This window comes from Microchirus variegatus, assembly GCF_963457635.1.
Source record: "Microchirus variegatus genome assembly, chromosome: 23".
Taxonomy (NCBI): domain Eukaryota; kingdom Metazoa; phylum Chordata; class Actinopteri; order Pleuronectiformes; family Soleidae; genus Microchirus; species Microchirus variegatus.
Genome location: NC_139824.1, coordinates 15,397,661 through 15,422,168, shown reverse-complemented (window position 1 = coordinate 15,422,168; position 24,508 = coordinate 15,397,661). Strand labels below are relative to the sequence as shown.

The following is a 24,508-nucleotide window of genomic DNA, read 5'->3' as shown; positions in this document are numbered from 1 at the left end:
AAATTGAAAGCAACCGTGTCAGCTCAGTGTGTGTGTGTGTGTGTTCTTGTATTTGTGGCATACTGAGGACCAGTGAGGGTTTTAACCAATAAAATGAGGTCATTTTTACCAAGTGAGGACATTTTGGCCGGTCCTCACTTTGTTTTCATTGAAATCACTTCCTTAGGTTGCTATAACATGCTATACTCAATTTGTCCAAAAAAAAATAAAAAAATTTGGGATGACAGTATAGTACGACGTTTTTGTCAAATTTTGGACCAAAAATTTTTTGGTCAATTTTTATTTTTTTTCCGACATAGTATAGTATGACGTTTTTGTCAAATTTTGGACCAATAATTTTGGGTCAATTTTTTTTTTCAAATTTTGGACGAGTATGACATTGTCAAATTTTGGACCCCAAATTTTTTTGTCAAATAATTTTAATTTTTTTCCGACATAGTATAGTATGACTTTTTGTCAAATTTTGGACCAAAAATTTTGGGTCAATTTTTTTTTTCAAATTTTGGACGAGTATGACATTGTCAAATTTTGGACCCCAAATTTTTTTGACAAATCATTTTTTTTTTTTTTTTGACATAGTATAGTATGACGTTTTTGTCAAATTTTGGACCAAAAATTTTGGGTCAATTTTTATTTTCAAATTTTGGACGAGTATGACGTTTTTGTCAAATTTTGGACCCCAATTTTTTTTGTCAAATAATTTTTTTTTTTCGACATAGTATAGTATGACGTTTTTGTAACATTTTGGACCCAAAAAAATAAATAAATTGAAAACGTTTTCCAGCCCTTTTTGCTCTGGGGCTCTACCTGCAGACATTTTATGGTACTGCAACCAGTAGTTCTTTGTAGATGTCATTCATAAAGTAGATATTTGTAATTGTGTTGATTTAAGTGTGCAGCAAGTACAATAATGTGTGTGAGTGTGACAAAATATCATGCAAGAAGAAAAAGCTGTGCTGCGACAGCTGTTCCGTCACGCTCACACAAACACTGCAGACTCCTCCAGATTGTGTGCATCAGTGGCCGAGGTTATCAGGGTGTCTCAGTCATATTAGAGTTAAGAAATTAAAAAACAAAACAAAACAACAAAAAAAACAACTCAAAAGTCTGTTGTTTTTTTTTCCCCCTCACTTAAACCGAGTGTAAAACCTGAAGTGTTTCTGGTGTATAGGCAGGTGGATCCTCTAGGGTTTTCACAGTTTGACGACGACGACGCAGGCGCCGGCCCTGCCGAGACACAGAGGAGCGACCTGGGAATGAAGAACAAGAGGAAAACGCAAGAATATAGTCAAGACATTGACAAGATTAGAAATAATGATCTTTATTCAAAAATTATAATTTTGCACGTCAAACACAAGGGTTTTCTAATCATCCAATAGCCTTCTAACGCCATTAGCAAACACAATGTACCATTAGAACACTGGATCTTTACACCTATGTAGATATTCCATTAAAAACCAGACATTTTTACCACATTAACAATGTACAGAGTGTATATCTGATTCATTTAATTTTAAATTCATTGAAAAAAACAGGCCTTTCCTTCAAAAATAAGGACATTTCTAAGTGAGCCCAAACTTTTGAACGGTAGTAAGTTTAAATCAATACAAGAATTGACTTTTCATTTCCATTAGGTCAGATTTAAGACCAAGACGTGTTGTTTATGCATTGAATTTGACAATTTGTTGTTGTTTTTTTTCAATGTTTTGTTGCATTTTTGTGTAGTATACATCCATCTATTCATCTTATGGATGAACTAGCAACTTTCACCCTATGTCATATGAATTGTGGGCAATGAATTAATGTGTTTTGACTTGACTACTACGACTACTAGGACAGAATAAACAACAAATGTGTGCCTGTTTGTTTGTTTTAAAGTCCCCTCACTCCTCTGTCTGTCCTCATACATCTGTGCGAGTATATAAAAGGTTCCATATCCACCTACATCTACAGCTTTTCTTGTTCTCAGCGTGGCACGTTTTTCCTAAAAATGTCAGATTTCCTGTAACTTTGTTGTTTTTTTTAAACCCTCAGAGGAAAACGCAGGGTGTGGGGAATAAAGTGTGACAGACTTGAGCTGAATGAGATGCTTCTAACTTTGAAAGAGTCTCCTCTCATTCTCTCTCTCTCTCTCCTGCTGCTGCTGCAGCAGCGACAAGGACGACATCAGCATGAGGAGAACAGACATTTACATAAAACGGGATAGAATTAAACAGGAACGAAGCGAGAGACTGTTTTTGCTACTACTACTAAGACGATTTTCCGCGCGTTACCTGCGTCCATTCGTTGGTCAGAGGGTCGTAAGCTTCGACGGTGTTGAGGTAAACCTGACCGTCGTAACCGCCCACGGCGTAGAGGCAGTCGCCGAGGAGACAAACGCCGACTGCATCTCTGCTGATGCTCATGGGGGCGACCGCCGTCCACATGTCTGTCTGAGGGTCATACCTGCACACACAAACACACACTTACTTTCATAAATAAATGTAACCATTTGTAACCAATTATAATGTAAAATAAAAGGTAACTACTCCGTAACATATTGCTAAATAACTTTCTGTATTTATTACTTATTCAATTTCACTCGTCGCATGATGCATATACAATAAGCATACTGCGATCGAGTGGCGGTGCCGTCACTTTGTGCGTAACGCAATCACCATGCATTGTGGGAAATGTAGTTTATGGTCAACGCACGCCTTAAAACAGCATAGACCTATTTTAACACAGATTAAAATTAATCACTCGCTGGGCACATAAAATGAGGTGGTGGGCCACATCTGGCCCCCGGGCCTTGAGTTTGACACGTGATCTACAGGTTGGCTATTTTGCGTTAGTAAGTTGTTTTGATTTGTATTTATTTTAGAAAGTGAGATAATGGTCTGGAAACAAAATTTTTCCATACTCTTTTCCCGTTTTCCATACTTATCCAGACCTGGAAATGACTCAAATCAAATTCCATACTATTGCGTAGGAACCCTGTATATCACAACTGTAACACCCATACACGCAGACTCACCTCTCCACGCAGTCGCTTAGCCGAGACGCCAGGGAAGAGGCCGGAGCGTCGTGACCGCCGATGGCGTACAAGAAGCCGTGCCACGTGGCCACGCCCACTCCTCCGCGCCTTTTGGCCATTGGAGCACAACCGCTCCATCTGTGGATGTAGGTTGTAACCACCAGAAAGACAAAACTAAATTAAAATCTCTCCAAAATGTGCTTTCTTTTGTTCTCATAGACGATTATTTGCCGGAAATGGTTCGACAGTGGTCTATTCTAACATCCTTAATTGTGTTCAAATAACGTCCCACGTCTCTGACCTGTTGGTGTGTGGGTCGAAACACTCCACTGAACGCAAGCAGGACGAACCATCGCGACCTCCGACTGCATACAACCTGAGGAAGAACAGAGAGGATGCTACAATCACGGAGAGACGCACAAAACACTCCCTTAGAGTATTGCATGTGTGTGTTTGTGTGTGTGTGCCTGCATCCGTGGACAACACAAAGCAGCTGTTTCTGTATTAATTAACACCTATAAAGCCCTTCCACTGTGGTGTCTCTCTGAGCCACTAAAATAATAACAACAACAATGGGGCGATATTGCAGTTTCTGCTGCTGCTGCTGCTGCTGGAGAATTCTGGGGGCAAATGAGGAGACTCCTAGCAAATGAACTTATCAAACATAAACGTTAATACACTCCCTTGGCAGTTTATACCGAGCAAAAAAAACAAACAATGCAGTCCTGCTGCAATAAACCCTGAGGGTTACAATGTTCAGTTTTTATTGAAAACATTTAAAGGGGGGTGTTGATTCGTCTGAATTGGCTGCTATTTGTGGAGCTGCTGTTGAAAAGTGCAATTTTCTTTTTTTTTACATCTTTATTAAGCTATTAAACCACTGTATTGTTACATGAAAGTGACGCTAACGTACAATATTTAAATTGGCGTGCTCACTTACTTGCCCTTGAGTACAGCCACGCCCACAGTGCTTCTGGGTGTGGCCATACTGGCAACGAAGCTCCACTGTCGAGCTTGGGGATCCCACCTAGAAGAAACGGAATAGAACTTGTATTTATTAGTTTCTTAGATACTGATTGGCAATTCAATTGTTTATTAATTAAATGTGCTGGTTCTCAAATTGAATTATGTGCCATTTTAACTAATTTTTCAACAATATCTTGGATCTTTCGTCTGTTATTTAGAGGTCAAACTGGATTGGATAACATATTTTCTCACATTATATAAAGTAACTTATTTAATGTGAAGCCAACTGATGAAATTAATCACAGTTTGCATGGCTAACATCACAACTACATACGTTTTAATAAGCTACAATACATTAAAGGTGCCATATGTAAGAATGTGGCCAAAAACGGTTACTACATTCAAATTCAAAATACCGAGGTCTTTTAGGTTTCGTTTTCTGGCGTAACTGGCAACCCGTGGTTGCTCGGCAGCTGAAACTCTACTGACTGCAATGATTGGTAGACGGCAATAGGTGGCGCTACATGCCAAAACATGATTTCAAAACATAAACATGATTTGCAGTCTGCAAAAGATTTTTTTTAAATGCAAATATTTTGTCTGTACTCTGTTGTTGTTGGTGAGTTCAGTTTGTTATATGAACATTATTCCTGAGTCTCTGTGACATATTAGGAGGATTTTATGGCCAGTTGCTTTAGATTTATTACATAATGCACCTTTAAATAATAGAGTAATAACCAGGGCTGCAGTGATAATTAGATTATTAATCAATTACTAAATTGATAGGCTTCTTAAATGTGAATATTTTCTGGGTTCTTTCTTTGCTCCACATAATGGAGAAATCAACATTTTCCAACCAACTAAATACTTCATTAATCAAATATATAAATAATTGTCAGATTAATCAATTCTGAAAATAATCGTTAGTTGCAGCTCTAGCAATAACTCCATTTGTTAGATTATACTGTATTTGATCAGTTGTGAAATACCTTTCCACAGTGCTGAGGTAGCTCCAGCCGTCATGTCCTCCCACTGCGTACATGGGGCCTTCGAGGACGGCTACACCTGCGACACACAACCACGGTACACGAGCATGATTAATTCACGGCAGCCTAAACAAAACAAACACAATCCACTTGGACTTTTTGTTTAAGAACAACCATTGTGCATGTGTGTGCGTGTGTGTGTGCAGCCGTTAGACGCACACGCAGAGTTAGCAGCATGTTCGTTAAACTCAAAGGATTTATTTGGGCCCTAACATCTGTGCAGTGCCAGATGTGAGTTTGAATCCCTACCACCCTTCACACATACACACACATACACACACACACACACACACACACATGCACCCCGTGTCTTTTTAAAATGCTGTAATTAAAATGTGTGGGGAAAGTGTCCTTCACACAAGATACACAGGGTAAATCAAATCAGCTTTGGATTTAATTTGTTGATACGTGTCCAACACTGACTCTCTATCTGCTAGTGAGGTGTTCTTTTCTCATCTGCTGAGAATCTGCTACTTTACAGCAGGGATAATAAATAAAATATCTTAATATCTCTAAACTGGGTATGTACATTAAAGGTGCCATATCTAAGAATGTGGCCAAAAATGGTTACTGCACTCAAATGCAAAATACCGAGGTCTTTTAGGTTTCGTTTTCTAACGTAACTGGCAACCCGTGGGTGCTCTGCAGCTGAGACTCTACTGACTGCAATGATTGGTAGACGGCGGTAGGTGGCGCCACATGCAAAAACATGATTTCAAAACATAAACATGATTTGCAGTCTGCAAAATATATTTTTTAATGCAAATATTTTGTACGTAGTGTTGTTGTTGGTGAGTTCAGTTTGTTATATGAACATTATTCCTGAGTCTCTGTGACATATTAGGAGGATTTTATGGCCAGTTGCTTTAGATTTATTACATAATGCACCTTTAAATACCAGCTAGAATAGTCGTTGACCACATTAACAATGTACAGAGTGTATTTCTGATTCATTTCATGTTATATTCAATGAAAAAAGTGCTGTTCCTTCAGAAATAAGGACTCCCTGACTCACTCCCTACATCTGTCTGTCCCTCAGTATCATCATTGGCAACACTAGAGATCCCACTGTGTCAGTGCACTGTCAAACTACCCCATAACATTTTTATCATCCTTTCAGGACGGCAGACGTCGTCAGAGTCTCAGCTGTAGCAGTGCATGTTCCCACAGGAGGCAAGTGGACAGGCCAAGGTTTAACAGTCACTGTCACTGTGTGAGAAAACTGCATGCTCGCTTGTCTGGAGCTGCCATCACAGGAAAAGTCATTAAGATTCTGCAGGGAAACACTGCCTTAATATAATACATATATATCAGAGTAAATTGAAGCTTCCCACCTAGTCCGTGCCTGTGCGTCGACATGGGAGGCATCACGCTCCACGTTTTACTCTGCGGGTTGTAACACTCCACAGTGTTGAGGGTCTTGAGTCCGTCTCTGCCCCCGACCACGTAGAGGCGGCCGTCCAGAACGGCCACGCCGAACTGGAGCCTCCGCCCGCTCATGGTGGCGACCTGCCGCCACGTGTCGCCGCGCAGGCAGTACTGCTCGATGCTGGTCGCACCTGGAAAACACACACATGAGATTTAAATTTAGAATGTGCCTTTTCAACTGTGGCTGTGTGAGGGGCCCTTCTTTATTTATTTATGTTGAATCCCACCTCTCACCTACTGATTTTCAAACGTATGGGGCCCAAAGACATTCTGAATTAGCCTCATAATAATGTGTTTGGATTCGCGCTCCTGTGATCGGTATACCTTTCGTGGCGTCCATGCCGCCCACGGCGAACATGGCCCCGACGGTGGCCTTGCGAGGACGTGTGCGAGGGCTCTGCAGCAGGGGCCGGTGCTGGGGCAAGAGGTGATACTTCATCCCCTCCATCAACAGCCGCTGGCACTCCACGCTGTCCTGAAGCAGAGGGTTGGACTCGAGGTCTGCCAGGAACTACGTACAGAACACACAAAACAAGCGATTGTGTGCGATTGTGGAGGTATGAGGGGTTGAGGGAAAGCTGCTCCTCTCATTGATTTGAGAGATTAGATCAGAGCGGCAGGCATTAGTCCTGTCCACTCTGACACACACACACACACACACACACACACACACACACACACACACACACACACACACACACACACACACACACACACACACACACACACACACACACACACACACACACACACACACACACACACACACACACACACACACACACACACACACACACACACACACACACACACACACACACACACACACAGCAAGTACACACTGATTATCTGACACAACGAGAGGACTAATCTTTCCTCCACATCTCATCAGTTTCATCAGTTTTATAGTCCATATCCGCTCGCCACAGCAACACACACACACATATCATAGACGACACCACTGAATCTCTAAGTGAACTCTGCTAAAAAATATATATATACACACATACTGTATATATGTGTATAAATATATATATATATATATATATATGTAACACACATATATACATACACATACACACACACATATGCATTCACATATATATATACACATATATGCATATACATATATACACATATATGCATATAATACACATATATATACATACACACATACATATATACACATACATACACACATATATATATATATATACACATACATACATACACACATATATGTATACATATATACATACATATACACATATATGTATACATATATACATACATATACACATATATGTATACATATATACATACATATACACATATATGTATACATATATACATACATATACACATATATGTATACATATATACATACATATACACATATATGTATACATATATACATACATATACACATATATGTATACATATATACATACATATACACATATGTATACATATATACATACATATACACATATATGTATACATATATACATACATATACACATATATGTATACATATATACATACATATACACATATATATGTATACATATATACATACATATACATATACATATATATACACATACATATATACACATATATGCATATAATACATATATATACATACACATACATACATATATACATACACATACACATACATACATATATATATACATACATATATATATATACATACACACATACATATATATATGCATACACACATACATATATATATATATATACATACACACATACATATATATATATATACATACACACATATGTATACATATATACATACATATACACAGATATGCATATACATACACATACATACATATACATACAAACACATATATATACACATAAACACACACACATATATATATATATACTAAAATAATGTTTTCTTTTCATCTGCACTGTGCCTCATAATTCCCCCTCTGCCCTACAAAGAGAAACATTTGGCCCAAATAATTCGACTTGGTCACTGAATGTAAAAATCAATTTCCCCCGGCTCGACGTGCAGAGCATACAGCGTGTTAAACGGATAAGCAGCTTAAAACCCCAAAAACTTTTATTGCGTACAATCACAGACGGGGGGGCAAATTACTGTGAAACCCTATTTCAGTGTTTATTTATACAAGTGGGCGATAAAGGTGGGCAGAGATTGATAAAGTGCCTGTCCTCGCTTCTCTGTTATGTTTCCATCACGCTGTGAAAAATTGAATGTGGAGGATGAGATTGGACTGAATCCACCAGGCGTCACCCCCCACATTCTCCTCTCTGTCCTCTCTTCACCTCACGGTGGACAGAGGAGTAACTAAAGCTCCTCTTTCTGTCTCGTCTGATACTTAAAAACATTAAAGAGACAGGGATGTATTTGTCCACCTACATCACACACACTCACTCACTCACTCCCACACACATTAAATTCACTCTCCCTCCCCTTCAATTTCCTTTACAAGACATGGTTTTACGAGCACCAGCCCTTTGTCTTCAAGTTTTATGCAAAGCCAGGCTTTATATCCTGCAACAAGACAGACCGACACACACACACACACAAATCCTGCAGAGCTGCAACTAACGATTATTTTATACATAAATCGATTAATCTGTTGATTATTTTCACGATTAAGCATAACGAGTAATCGTTTCAGAAAACATTTAAAAATGTTCACCAGTTTTTTTGTCAAACCTGGAAATGATGAAGTTTTTAATGATTTTCCTTTGTTATGTGGAGCAAAGAAACGAAGAAAATATTTACATTTAAGCTGAAAACAATCAAAAATCTTGTTTTTATCAAGATACTGTAGTTGACGATTAATTTAGTAGTCGATTACATCTATTAAAATTGGCCAAATTGTCACTTAATCAACAGAAATAAGCTGCAAACACGTAGTAATGTAATCACCTTTCTCTGTAAAGTAGTCCCAGAGGAAAAGTTGAAGTTGTTTTTGGCTAAATTTACTAATTCTTTCAGTGAAATGATTTAAAATTGTGTTATTTTGATGATCCCTGAATCCTGCAGCATCATTCAGCTTTTAAATGTGTTAACACTTTGATTTCTCTAACAGTTTGATTTCTGCTCTATTCATTTTGGCCCAGCATTTTCTTTTAATATATCAAAATGACTAATGTATGCAGAGCCGTTTCTTGCTATATGCGGACTATGCAGCTGCATAGGGCCCCACAGCCACCAGGGGGCCCCCAAACTGCAAGTTCAGACTCATATTTTATTATATTTTTGAGAATTAAAAGTACCTGTCTTTATTTGCATGTATTGGATGCATTCATTATGCATATATTTGCAACGCATGTAAGTGTTTGTGGGGTAATCAGAAAAAGTTAGGAATCTCTACCTCGAGTTTGAAAAAAAAATAGGGGCCCCCAAATAGTATCTCGCATAGGGCCCCCAAACAGCTAGAAACGGCCCTGAATGTATGATTCAATTCTGGTTTATTTTACAGCCACACGAGCAGAGATTAATCATATTAATCCGGTGAATCGACACCACCACATGATGAGTAATCATACAATTACCGAGTTGGAGAATGAGATCTAATTGGATGAAGAATATTGATCTATATTTAAATGTTTTATTGGCATTTCACAGCTCATGAAGGTTGCTGAATGCTGATGTATTTGTCAGTTATGCTCGGTGGCGGCGGCGGCGGCGGCAGCGGTGGTGGTGATGATGTACCGTTAAAGGCTAAAAATCAACCCTCTATTGTTATTCCGCTGCCTTCACCTCCCTGCCATCCATCTTCTCCCCCCGGTCACATGTTACAGCTCCTTGTGATTTCAGCTGACCAGGCCAGAGCCATATATCTGAAGTGCCGTACGCCGCTGTAGTATAGTCGCAGCAGCAGGAGAAGATGGGAAAGAGGAGTGAAGGCAAACGGGGGGGAGTTTTACTGCCGTACACACTTTCTATAGAGTGAGGGGAAACGACAGATGAGGGAGATGAAAAGAACAGATAATTTAGCTGCAGTTAAGAGAGATATCATACTTAATTAAGGTTTAAAACATTTGTGTGTGTGTGTGTGTGTGTGTGTCTACAGCCCAAGGCAATAACCGAGGCTCTGCCCAGCATATAAACTTCTCTGCATCACATTAACAGGCAGGGACTCTACTTAGAGGAGAGAGGAGGAGGAGGAGGAGGAGGAGGAAGAACGTGGGGGAGACAGAGTCATAGTTGTGATCTACAGTTGATCCTCTAATTGCCTAAAGAGGATACGGAGACAAAGTGGTGACGGAGCGAGTACGAGACAATACGAGGGACAAGTGAGACGATGAAAAACAACCAGCAGATCATCATGTGAAGCAGATGTGACGATATTGAACACCTCTGACAGAGCATTTCTGTATTTCTGCATCGTCCCTTAAACCAAACAAATCTTAAAACTTGAGCGTAGACCATGCTCGTAATATGAAACCGTCTTTGGTTATAGGGTTAGATAATATATTCACAGATATTCTTCTTGAACCAGTGGAACTAGTCCTTTGCAGACAGTTAGAAAAATGTCCTTTTTTCCAATGAATATAAGATTAAATTAATCAGAAATACACTCTATACCAGGGGTCTGGCAACCTTTAGAATGAAAAGAGCCATTTTTGACCCCTCTTCACCCAAATAAAATTAATTAAAATTAATCTGGAGCCGCAAAAGACCTATTTGATCCTAAAAATGAAGATAAAATCACATGTAAAGTTTTTTTTTTTACACATGTATATACTCTATTTAAAGAACCACAGTTTGTCGCAAGTTGATACCCAACCTTTAAAGTGTAGAAAAAACTACTTTTTACTTCAACTGGATGTGACGGATAAAACATCAGAACATGTTTATTTACGCCTTTATCTTGACAAAAATGTGTGAAAAACATAAATTGTTTTTTCTTCAACGCTAGAAGGAGCCACTACAGAGAGGCTGAAGAGCCACATGAGGCTCTAGAGCCACATGAGGCTCTAGAGCCGCAGGTTGGAGACCCCGGCTCTATACATTGCTAATGTGGTAAAAACGTCTGGTTTTTAATTGAATATGTAGCTCCAGTGTTCTAATGGTACATTGTGTTTGCTAATGGCGTTAGAAGGCTATTGGATGATTAGAAAACCCTTGTGCAATGATGTTAGCACAGTTTTGCTGGTTCATTGACAAAAAGCAAAATCATTATTTCTAATCTTGTCAATGCCTTGACTATATTTTCTATTCATTTTGCAACTCTTTTGATGAATAAAAGTCTGACACAACGTAGTGTGCAAGCATTTTGTTTCCTGGTTCGTCAAATGGATCTCTTAGTTTGTCAAGTGTCTGGTCCTTCTCGATGGTTTTCTCACCTGCGGCTGCAGCAGCGGCAGTCGGACGTGAGCGAGCAGCACAGGTAGGTGGCGCTGCCGCGTGGCAGAGTCGTGGCGGACCCACGTGAGCAGAGAGGTCACCACCGTCTCCTCGTCCGGCACGTGGATGTCATCTGAAGTGAGCAGCCTCTCCATCTCCTCCACCGGCAGCAGCAGGAACTCCTGGCCTCCCACCACGTCCAAAAAGTGATCCTGGTGGACAGATAAACAATGGGCGACGAGAGTGAGATGTGATTACAGATTCGTTTCAAATGAGGAGGGGGTCGATAAATAATTTCTTGCACAAAAAGAGAGGAGGAATGAGAAGTGGAAATAAATTAGGCTTTGAGTGGAGAAAGCAATCAACGGTTGGATGGAGTCGAGGAAAAGAACAACAAAAGGACATTAGGTCAGAGAGAGATGGATGACGGGAGCTGGAGAAAATGTAGCCTACTCCCAAAATAAATAGATGATAGTCTTTACCATTCATCCATTCATCCATCCATCGTCTACCACTTTGGTGGTGCCAATCCCAGCTAACATCACTCTCACATTGACACCTGCAGTCAATTTACAGCGTCCAATTCGCCTCTGCCTGTTTTTGGACTGTGGGAGGAAACTGGAGAACCCAAAGAAAACCTGGTTCTCGAAACCTGGGTCTGTTTTCTGCAAAAAAAGATCCTCTCTACCAAGGTAGGGTCGCTCTGTGACGACCCTTTGAGTTTTAACAAGTCTGTGAAAGTGAATGCAGACCGTCAAACCCAGGTAAATCTAGAGCTGAAACAATTAATCGATTATTAATCGATTACTAAATTAATCGTCAACTATTTTGATAGTCGATTAAAGCAGACCTAGAATGGTCCTGTTGCACATATATGTTAGTTATGGAGGTCTACTTACATACATTGACTTGTTTTTATGGTCAAAAACCTCCTAGTTGCTGTAAACGAGCCGCTTTAATCGGTTTGAAGCTTTTTTCATGATTAAAACAAGATTTCTGATTGTTTTAGCTTCTTAAATGTGAATGTTTTCTTTGTTTCTTTGCTCCACATAACAAAGAAATCACTCAAACTGAATCATTTTTGGTTCGAGAACATCGTTATTTTCCAGGTTTTAGCATTTTCTGACATTTCATGGACCGAGCGATTCATCGATTGTGTGTGAAAATAATCGTTTGTTGCAGCTCTGGGTAAATCCACCTCCACGACATAATTACCACAGATTGAAGTTGAACAATAATCTACTTAAGAGGGAAAGAAATAGAGGAACATGAAGAAAACGCTGTGTAAAGACAGGAGAGCAAGAAAAGAACGAATAATTAAGTCAATAAAGGAGATAAATCACTGTCACCATAGCAACCTTTTGCGTGGCAACGATGTTAACATGGTGCGTTGTGAATGAGGAACCCGAAACAACACCAAAAGCTGGAAAATTACCAAAGAGTGGTGAAAGAAAAACTGAATAATGTTCTTTTTAACATTTATCTGCGTCGTCTTCGTTCTACATCGTCATTTTCAGACCTTGATCTCTCAAAGAAAACTGCACACACACACCATGGTGTAGGCGTGAGCAGCCTTGTGCAGGTCATGGCAGCCCTGAGCGTCGGCGTACGAGCGGATGCCCAGACAGTTGGAGGGGTGGAGCTGCTTCATGAGGAACGAGCAGCAGGCCTGAACCACCGGTGACAGCTGCAGCAAACACGAGGCCGACAGCAGGGACTCGATGGTGTCCTCCTTCAACTCAAGACGTCCTGGACAAAAGAGTGGAAGGAGAGGAGGTTTCTTTCAATGCTTTATATTTTTATTAAATTCACATCACATCATTAAAAAAAATAAGGCTGCGTACCTGTATATGCATACTGCACCAGGACCCACAATGCATCGGGGTCCACTCCTTCCATCTTCACCTCATCCTGCTTGGCTTCCCGCACGTCGCTGGTGAACATGGCCGCAAAGTAGTCGGATACTGACGACAGGACCAGTCTGTTAGAGGAGAGAGTGTCGGCCATTAGTCAAGAGAGGACGGACAGCTGTAATGGAGTCACAGAGGAACGCTGACCTTGCTGACAAGACAAGTCTGGACTGATGGAGCAGAGACAGAAGGAGGAGGCCTCGATATAACACATCCCCTGTTACACTCTAATGCCCTATGTGGCTGAACACATCTAATGTCTGATGTCAAAGTCTATGACGGCATGACTAAAAGGTCACAACAAACGTGGAGTAGGAGTAGGACGGCTTTGTTATGGTCTAAGTTTAAACTAGGACCGCTCGTAGGACTCACAGTCATGATACGTTAAAATAGTTTAAAGTAGTTTTCCTCTTTGTCGGAGCGCTGAGGCCACGCCTTTTTGACGCCAAGAAATGCACTCGTCTAGAACATATGGACCAAGTTTGGCACGGCTAGTACAAACGTGCATTTAACCCAATTTTGGCCACTTTCTCATGAGTCAAAAATTCCCCAAGAAACTTCGGAGTAAGCCTGACAAACTCAACAAATTTTGTCCCAATTCAACAATTTTTTTCTGAAGATGACCTGACTTCTGGGGGCGCTATAGAGCCCTGGGGCCACAACCGGGTTTGTGCCCTATTCCACCATCGCATTTTTCACCGATCTGACCTCTGTGCCAAATTTCAAAAAGTGTTTTATGTACGTTAACCCCCTCGAACAGCTTTCGAAGTAGAGAAATTTGTTAGGAATCATGATTGCAACAAGGGTACCAGGTTTGGTTAAAATCGGAACAACTATGTGCGACTTAGACACAATAAAAAAGGGAAAAAAATTAGCATTTAACGCAATTTTGGCCACATTCTCTTGCGTCTAAAATTCCCAAAATTTTGGAGTAAGCCTGACAAACTCAACCAACTTCGTCCCGATCTGACAACATTTTTCTGACCATGACCTGACTTCTGGGGGCGCTATAGAGCCCTGGGACTATGACTGGGTTCGCGCCCTATTCCACCATCGCATTTTTCACCGACCTGATCCTTGCCAAATTTCAAAAAGTTTTTATGCATGTTAACCCCCTCAACAGCTTTTGACGTGGAGAAAATCCTTTGACAACTGTTAATCATCAACTTTTCTCTAGAACATATGGACTGGGTTTGACGCGGCTAGCTCAAACGTGCTAGGACGAGTTGCGTAGACTAGCCATTTTTGTTATTCCAAAACGGCTGAATTCTGGGTGGCCGGAGCTAATGGAAGTACATTGGGAATTCGATTGGAATCATGATTGCAACAAGGGTACCAAGTTTGGTTAAAATCAGAACAACGATGTCCGACTTAGACAAAAAATGTGCGACAAAAATATAGCATTTAACCCAATTTTGGCCACTTTCTCGAGTCAAAAGATCCCAAAACTCAGGGCACAGAAAGAACTGTATTTATTTCAACAGTTCATGTACAATCCTGCACAATGTATGTGCCGTAGCCGTGATTAACATTTCTAATTACAGCGATGCATCGATTACCTTACTTCCCTCCCTGCTCAGAGTGGGACTCTCACCACTTGTATTCCTCTCTCTTTAGAGATGTAGAGGTCTGTGGTGGAATAAATCTATGCAAACAAAAGCTTTGCATGAGCCTGAGGCCTCTCCAGATGTTTGTCTACACCAAGAGAGCCTCAGACATTTAACTGCTACAAAAATCAAACAGCAGTGCATTAACTTTCATTTCCCTTCCTTCCCTCCCCTACCCATGGCTTGTTATCTTGAGAAATTGCACTTTTATTTTTCAAATAACTCACATATCCTCTCAAAAAGTCGATATAAATGAAGACACAAGCTCATCCAAGTCAAGTCCTGACATGAATGGAGGGGAGAAAAAAAAGTCCCTTCAGTCCAACCAGAGATTATTCAATTTACATCGTCTGTCACACCAGCTGAGGTCAAAAAAAAAAAGGGAGAGGAATATGTTTGATGCAAGGGCAATGAAAAAAATGACAAACCTATAGAGAGAGAAAGATGAAGGACAGCAAAGTATTATCATAAGGTCAGTCACTTCATTTCCCCCACTGCGACAATCTATTAACATTTCAAGTCAAGAAATTATTAAAAATGTATCAGAGAGTCACTGTTTAATAAGTAATGTGTGGTATTTTTAATTCCTAGCTCTTTGTATATGAATATTGAATGATATACAGTATTGTGACTTTGTGTAAGTGTACCTAAAAGAATTGAATTGACTTTTCTTCCATTAGCTCACAAACAAACAAACAATTGGAATTTATATTTGTGTATAAGTATTCTTACTTTATAGCATTTTTTCCACACCAAACCTTTGCACATTACTGTCTGGACAAGTCACACAAGTTATCCTGATTTAATTGATCAAGCCCACAATAAAGCGGTTTAATGCCCATAATATTTTAGACTGGTTTCACTATGTGTTCTTTGTGGCTGCATGTGTGCATATACTCTGAATATGTATGAGCCGTGTACATGTGTATAATCTCATTACCGAGTGTGTCACTGGGACCTTGACAGATCGCCTGAAGCAAGCGGTAGATGAGCAGTGACTCTCCGTGTGTGTGAGTGTGTGTGTGCGTGTGTGTGTGTGCATTAATATTTGTAACTGTTTCTGGCATAAATACAGACCTTGTCAGGACCAAAACTCAGTCCTAATGAGGCGTACCCTCATTTCTCAATGCTCAGGAATTGTGATTAGATTAAGGTCAGGGTTAGGCATTAACTGGTTATGGTTAAGTTTAGGATTAAATGCTTCGTTTAGACTGGAAATCAGTAGAGCTGAAACGATCGATCGATTACTAAATTAAAGGCGCCATATGTAAGAATGTGGCCAAAAACGGTTACTACACTCAAATTCAAAATACCGAGGTCTTTTACGGTTTCGTTTTCTCCGCCATGGTAACTCAGTCGTAACTGGAAACCGGTAGGCGCTCGGCAGCTGAGACTCTACCGACTGCAATGACCGGTAGACGGCGGTAGGTGGCGCTACATGCCTTTTGCATGATTTCAAAACATAAACATGATTTACGGGCTGCAAAAGATTTTTTTTAATGGGAATATTTTGGCTATTGGTGAGTTCAGTATGTTATATGAACATTACACCTGAGTCTCTGTGACATAATACACCTTTAATCGTGAACTATTTTGATAATCGATTTATCGGTTTGAAGCTTTTTTTTCATTATTAAAACAATGTGAATATTTCCTTAATTTTATGGAACATACGACTCATTCGGAATCGATTAATCTGTTGATTATTTTCTCGATTAATCGATTCCGAAAATAATGGCTGGAAATCAGCGCGAGTCCATTAAAGGACAGTAGCACGGACATATATGTGCGTGTGTGTGTTTTACAGACACAGATGTCAAAGATGTGTTACAACAGCAGTGGGTTATTTACACACAAACACAACACGGCATCGTGAAGACATGGCAGGCAGTGTGTGGGCGTGTGTGTGTGTGTGTGTGTGTGTGTGTGTGTGTGTGTGTGTGTGTGTGTGTGTGTGTGTGTGTGTGTGTGTGTGTGTGTGTGTGTGTCGCGCTGTAATGGAAACAGCAGAGCGCAGACAGAACGCCGCGGTGATGAGAGCAGGAAACAGATGAGTTAGAGTCAGGAAAGCAGGGCAAGAGCTGGAAACTGAACACTGCATGCGAACGTGTACAGAGAACACAGTAATGGAAAAACATAGCGGGGAACAACAACAAGTGGAAAAGGACTGTGGCAGAAATCTTGCTTCGCTTACTACAGTATTTCCCAAGCTGCAGGACATGTTATTGCTATTGCTGCAAAAAATGCAATCTGCTACTAACCTCTTTGGTCCAGACCAAAACATGAAATGAAAGGATGAATCTAAAAGGGTTGGTAATAGGCAGCATTTTTGTTTACTGAATAGCTCGTGATCAAAAACATCCACCACAACAGAGGGCTGTACTGTTTGTTGTAATGGGTGTTTCCAATTCTCCAGCCTCAGTCAGGTTTTAGAAATAAACCCATGTTTGGTTTAATCGACCATGACGAAGCAAAAAAAAACTGTGTGCAATGAACTCTTCTTTATCGGGTTAGACTACACGTAGATTATTCGTCTTTAAAATACAGATGAGTATATATACACAGGCCACAGAAGCAGATGTATTGATTTACAATAATGGTACAGAGGTCTCTGAAAAAAACATTAACGTCAGTTATGGAAGGCAGTGGTTTTAGTGGTGCCCAAAATGGGAGTTTCAAGATGATGCATGCATGCATACAGAAGGTTACAGCCCCCAACTCTGTATAATTAACACACTACCATTCAAAAGTTTGGGCTCACTTAGAAATGTCCTTATTTTTGAAGGAAAAGCACCTTTTTTTCAATGAATATAACATTAAATGAATCAGAAATACACTCTATACATTGTTAATGTGGTAAACAACTATTGGAATATGTACATAGGTGTGTAGAGGCCCATTTCCAGTGTTCTAATGGTACGTTGTGTTTGCTAATGGTGTTAGAAGACTATTGGATGATTAGAAAACCCTTGAAAATGCTTGTGTTTGACGGTCAAAATCATTATTTGGTATAAAAGTCATTATTTCTAATCTTGTCAATGTCTTGACTATATTTTCTATTCATTTTGCAACTCTTCTGATGAATAAAAGTCCGACTTTTAATGAAAAACACAACAAAAATTGCATAGGTGACGGCAAACTTTTGAACAGCAATGTATATGTACAATACAAGTGGCCTATTTAGCACATATGGTGCATTTGTTTGTGTATACGTAAGACAGAGAGGCGAGTAAGGGGGGGTGTATGTTCTGTTCCAAGAAAAGCACTTCAATCCATCGACTGCAAACCAAACACACACTTTCAAACAAAGACGTCTCACTACCACCCTCTACACACACACACAACTTCAAATGCCAGCGTACACATTTACATACACCATTAGGCTTCTCAAAACAGCCGAGTCTTTTGTCTGTCACCATCTGTGTCTGGAGGACTAAATCAAATGAGGCAGAAGAGGAAGTGTCAGTGAGAGAAAAGGGAGTCCTTTCTGCTGGTGAAGGGCCGCTGTTCTGTCTCCTCCTGCTGCTGCTGCTGCTGCTGCTGCTGCATCAGTGGCCACATGCCCAGGGAGCATCCACCACAGAGCAGTGTGTAGTGAGGGGGCCTATGAGGTGGATGACAGGCACGTGTGTGTGTGTGTGTGTGTGTGTGTGTGTGTGTGTGTGTGTTTGATGCATGATTCAAAGGCTGACTTCTCAACATGTGATACAAAGAGGCCACCAAAATAAAAGGGGACTTTCATGAGCATGACTGTGGCCGTGCTGCTTCTTTCCCAAATAGTACTGTGTGTACACAGTACAGTATGTGTGACTGTGCATACACTATCATTCAAAGGTTTGGGGTCACCTGTACAATTTTTGTCGCGTTTCCCATTAAAAGTCACACTTTTATTCATCAGCAAAATGAATAGGAAATATAGTCAAGACATCGGCAAGATTAGAAATAATGATTTTTATTCCAAATAAAACTGTTTTCAGCTGTGCTAACATCATTGCACAAGGGTTTTCTAATCATCCCATAGCCTTCTAACGCCATTAGCAAAAACAAAGTACCATTAGAACACTGGAGAGATGGTTGCTATGTGGGACTTAGACACCCAATTTTGGACTTTCTCTTGCGTCAAAAATTCCCCAAAAATTCCCCCAAGAAACTATGGAGTAAACCTGACAAACTCACCAAATTTCGCGATTTCCCAATCAGACAACATTTTTCTATCCATGACCTGACTTCTGGGGGCGCTGCCCTATTCCACTATCGCATTTTTCACCGATTTTTGACCTCCGTGCCAAATTTCAAAGAGTTTTTATGGACATTAACGCCCTCAAAAGTGAGCGCAATGTCGGAGAAAAATAATAATCTCAACAGGAACAATAGGTTCCTGCTGGTTACTGATTCATTTAATGTTATATTCATTGAAAAAAAAAGGTGCTTTTCCTTAAAAAACAAGGACATTTCTAAGCTTTTGAACAGTAGTGTATGTTTGTGTGTGTCCATAGAGTTCCCAAAAAGGAGGAAGAGGGGGTCAGCAAACGTATATAAAATCCTCTTTTGGTCCTACCTGTGCGCAGGTATCCGCCTTTCTCCGACCACCAGCACGACGTCGCACAGCTGCCTGCTCCTCAGGTAGCTCTCCATCTTGCGGAAGGTGGCGTCGGCGTGGGACATGGCGGTGAACGTGCAGTCCTCCGGACCCGCACACGGCTCCATGGAGACGCACGAGGAGAGCGTGGCGCTGCTGTTGGACGTCCTGCATCGACACAGAAACACAGACATTTCAGACATACAGGCAGTTTTGTTAGCGGAAGCGCACAAATATACTCCTTAATGGTTCAATTACAAGGAGTGAATGGCCAGATAAATTTAGCCCACTTAAAATAAAAGCTCCCAATTAAAGCTGTGGAGAGCTCAGCCCCATTGTATGAGCAGTCATTTACTCTTTTTTCCCCCAAAGCAACCAACTTCTTTGTATCCACACCAACAACAGGGGAAAAAAGCAGAGTTTGGGGCCAAGATGGCTTCAAGTGTTGAAGCCTAAGGCTGTTGTTTCTTCTTCTTCTTCTTCTCTGAGCCAATGAGGTGAGAGCATGTAACCGAGAGGGAATAATTGCCGCGCGTGTGCATGTGTGTGTTCATCAAAGATGAGCACTGAAATATACCTACTGCTACCCTGTGAATCATCAGGCAGCCATCATGGTTCCCAAACCAGCGTTTAATTTACGAGTAGTTACTTCCATTTTTACGGCAGAAGCAGCAGCAGCACGACTGGCTCTGTCTGCAGCACAAAGATATAAAAAGGAAGAGGAAAATATCACTTCAACCCAACAGCTGAACAGAAATAGTCTTTTCCAGTTGGTGTTTTTTTTTGTACAATTTGGTAACAAAACACTGTCGTCGTCGTTGTTGTTGTAAAGCTACTGTTGATACAGCTGTCGTCTCTGCAAATACAGCGTGTCGTCTCTGCATAACTTTCTTTATTTTCCTGGGGAGTTTTAGCTTCTGTGATCATTCAGTTATGCTATTATTAATATTTCATGTAGGATCACATAATGTCATCATGTAAAAGAGGTCACTTAAGGATTTTTACCCACCCTAATAATTAAAAAGTCTTTAAAGCTCCCATAGAACGGGAGTACCAATTAACGCTGCTTTTTTTGGTGATCCTCCTGCTCCGGGCACTAGTCCGGGCACATCCGGTTGCGTACATTGAACCGCAGGAGAAGAAGAATGTCCGTTGTGGAGGCGACAGTGTCTTCTGACTCTGAGTAGCAGTGCATCCACCGTTCCAGAGGGGGAGCTGCTGCGCTTCTGAGAGCCTGTGTGCTAATTACGTCACTTCCACGTATTGGCCAATCACAAGACAGTTGGGAAGGCTCTACACTGGGTGGCCAATCACAACACAGTTCTGTCTTCTGGGGGTGGGATTTCAGTCTGACTGATGAGAGCTTCAGTGAGGAGAGATTTAGATCAGCTCGTTTACAGCAACTGTGGTTTTTGACCATAAAAACAAGTCAATGTATGTAAGTAGACCTCCATAACTCACATATATGTGCCATAAGACCACTCTAGGTCTGCTTTAAAACACAGTCCATTTTGCCATTTTTTAAAGCATCAAACAGACAGAATACCCAAAACTATTAGAACATTTAGCAGCATAACATCCAGGACTCGGTAGAGATCAAAAACAGAAGGAGAGCACATCCTGGACCAACATGTGGAGGCCTAAATCTAAAATCTAATGTCATTGATCATTCACTTCATTCAACCTCTCTCACGTTGTCCCAACATCCATCTTTGCCTCAGCCGTCTCTCGCTCCCTCTTCTCCATCCTATTATTATCCTCCAAGGAGGCGTTTTTGGCTCGCTTCGCTGTGTGTTTGTGTGTTTGTGTGTGTGTGCGCGCATGCATGTAGACAAATAGTGTGGCTAAATACAGCCAGAAGAGATGGCTTTGAAGCAGCACGCTGCTGCCTTCAAGTCTATTTAATTAAGCCCGACAGACGCTCAAACGTGGACAGAGAAGGAGAAAATGAGACAGGGGGGGAAAGAGAGAGCGAGTGTGTGGGGTGAATCAACACCACCGTGCAGCCAGATATTTAAACCCCTGAACCAGACAAGGACATATTGTCAATCAGTGCCTTAGGCAAATCGCTAGCACACAATGAGGCACATTATATGTGAAAGAATAGTAACGAAAGAAGATAACAAAATAGAGAGGGTCAGTTCAGGTGAGATGAGAAAGTAAAAGAGAAAAAGAAGGAGGATAATAAGCCAAAGCCACATCAGGGCTTCAGTCTCTCCGGGACTCAGCATGCGTCCCTTGTTCCCACGATCCCATTTGGTATTCTGCCACCCGTGTTCTACACTGTGCACAGGAGCTCTCAGGAGGGGGGGAAGAGGATAAATAGCGTCGTACACACAATAAATCACACAACTTACATAGCACAGAGCTGCAGAACATGCTGCAGAAAAGCCCAGCCTCTGTGTTGGTATGGCAACCATAACATGTGCAAAAGGGCATAGCTGTACAATACATGCTGGGCTCCAATAATCATCACGATTACAACCTTGCATTATAACGGACCGGCAAAATAAAATGTGTATGCTGTGAATCGTTTATTTTCTGAGGTGTGTCTTGGGAAAACGGAGAATGAGGAGGCCTTTCAAGGTGCATCATTAAGCCAGAATAGTGAACGCACAAACACTCGCATTGCTTTTCTTTATTCCCTCACATCTACTGCTGCATCATAATAAAAACATAAATTGGTGAGTCTGAACAAATGCGCTTTTAAAAGAAAAAAGGAGTTTATGCTGCCCTAGTTGCTTTGTTTTGCAGTCTCCGTAGCAACCGCGACTTAAACCCTGTCATGACCACGGCCAACGTAACACACTGCACAAACATGCACAGCATAAAGGATTGCTGAAGCGATATAAATGTCAAGTGCAGCTGCGTGTGCAGAGCCATATTATTAATTTAACTCGGAACATCCCATATTCACAAGAGTGTTCCATTTGTGTTTGTGTCGGTCAAGTCATTAAGAGGTTGGGAGAGGAGGAATCAGTGGACCGCATGCCGTCCCAGAGGTACTCAGCCATGTTTTTTCCTCCTGCACGTCTCTAATCGGTGACCCTGCAACTACCGCACCAACTTCCTCTCACTTAAATCCAACCAATTTTCTTTGTACACAAGTGAACACAATCTTTCATTTATTCACCTTGTTAATAATGCCATGGAGTAACCAAAGGAGCATGGAGTTTGCATGTTATCCCCCATGTGTGTGTGTGTGTTCTCCGGGTTTCAACAGTCCAAAAACATGCAGATTTAGGGAAATTAGACGAATTGGACCCTCTAATTTGACCATAGGTTGTTTGTCTCTATGTGACCTGTCCAGGGTGTGACCCCATCGTTTGCCCTATGTCAACTTTGCCCTGACCCTCATGTGGAGGATAAAGCAGTAGAAGATGAGTGAGTAATCTGCCAAAATTTACCAGATCCCAATAAAATATATGGAAACTATTTCACCAACAATTGAAAAGCAGTGGATCAAGGTTGCATAAGAAAAAAAAGCATTAAATTGACATTTTTGGGCTTAATTCACAAAAAAAATATTATTTTATCAGTTATTTATTTGCACAAACATGTTAAAGGTTTTGTTTATATGATTATGTCATGTGTAGCTTTAAATGATCCTGCAGAGTTTTGATTAAAAGCGTTAATTAAAGCACCTGGACCTCCTCCCTCTTACCTGCAGGAGCTGGAGTCTGTGTCCGGGTGGTTGTTGTTCTCCTCGGTTCCCCCCGCTGCCACTCCCGCCGCCGCCGCCGCTGCCTCTTCTACCGCTCCGTGAGCAGAGGGCTCGGGCACCAGCGCAGCATCGCCGGACGATTCCATGCACTTCACCGGGCGAGAGCGACGGTGCGACGGCGGGGAGACCCACGACACCGCCGCCGCGGCAGCGCTCCTGCACTCCGGCTGGCTGAAGGAGCGGGGACAGGAGCTCCCCGTCGCTCCTCCTGAACCGCCGCGACTCCCCGCTGCTTCTGCAAACTTTCTGCCGCTGCTGCTGCCGTTACACAGGTTAGACCCGGCGCTGCCGCTGGCCACCAGACCGCCGTGACCCCCGGAGCTGGGGCTCACGCCCGCTGAATTGCCGGAGTTGCTACCGCAGCTAACGGACGCTCTGTCTCCGGAGCTGACGTCCGGTCTCCTTCCAGAGAGGTAGTCTGCGAGCGGCGGGGAGTGAGGCGGAGGGACCGCGGGGTGACCAAACCACCTCCATCGGATCCGGAGGATCTGCTTCACGTCGAACTCCTTCCGCGAGGACGAGCCCGAGTTACCGCTCGACATTCCAGGGTTCGATACGAGGAAATGGCGAGGGCGGGGAGGGTGGAGGGGGGGGTGACTGGTACCGCTCTGCCGTTAAAGAGGCACGCTCAACGGATGGCGCGTCTCTCCTGGCAACCGCACGCCCGGTAACTGCGACTGGAGGTAGTCAACGGAACACCGCGGAGTATGTGGGGAGATGAGAGGGAGGGAGCGAGGGAGGGAGGAGGGGGTGATGATGATGATGATGAGCGACTCGAAAGCATGAGTTTTCGCGTCAGCGCCAAATACTTCTTTTCATGCACAAAACAGACCGCTAACATTTTCCACTAAGACCAAATCACAG

At 41.6% G+C, this 24,508-nt stretch overlaps 1 protein-coding gene across 1 annotated transcript; it reads right to left on the bottom strand.

Annotated features, from left to right (window-relative positions):
* Positions 1-1,193: 1,193 nt before the first annotated feature.
* Positions 1,194-24,186, bottom strand: klhl5 (kelch-like family member 5; the record flags this gene model as incomplete). The annotated part of the gene is made up of 13 exons (XM_083909233.1): positions 1,194-1,250; positions 2,274-2,445; positions 3,017-3,154; positions 3,318-3,392; positions 3,957-4,043; positions 4,972-5,047; positions 6,363-6,587; positions 6,781-6,967; positions 11,824-12,036; positions 13,377-13,573; positions 13,669-13,805; positions 19,900-20,088; positions 23,585-24,186. The coding sequence occupies 13 exons, from the start codon at positions 24,184-24,186 to the stop codon at positions 1,194-1,196; spliced, it is 2,355 nt and encodes a 784-aa protein (XP_083765359.1).
* Positions 24,187-24,508: the final 322 nt, after the last annotated feature.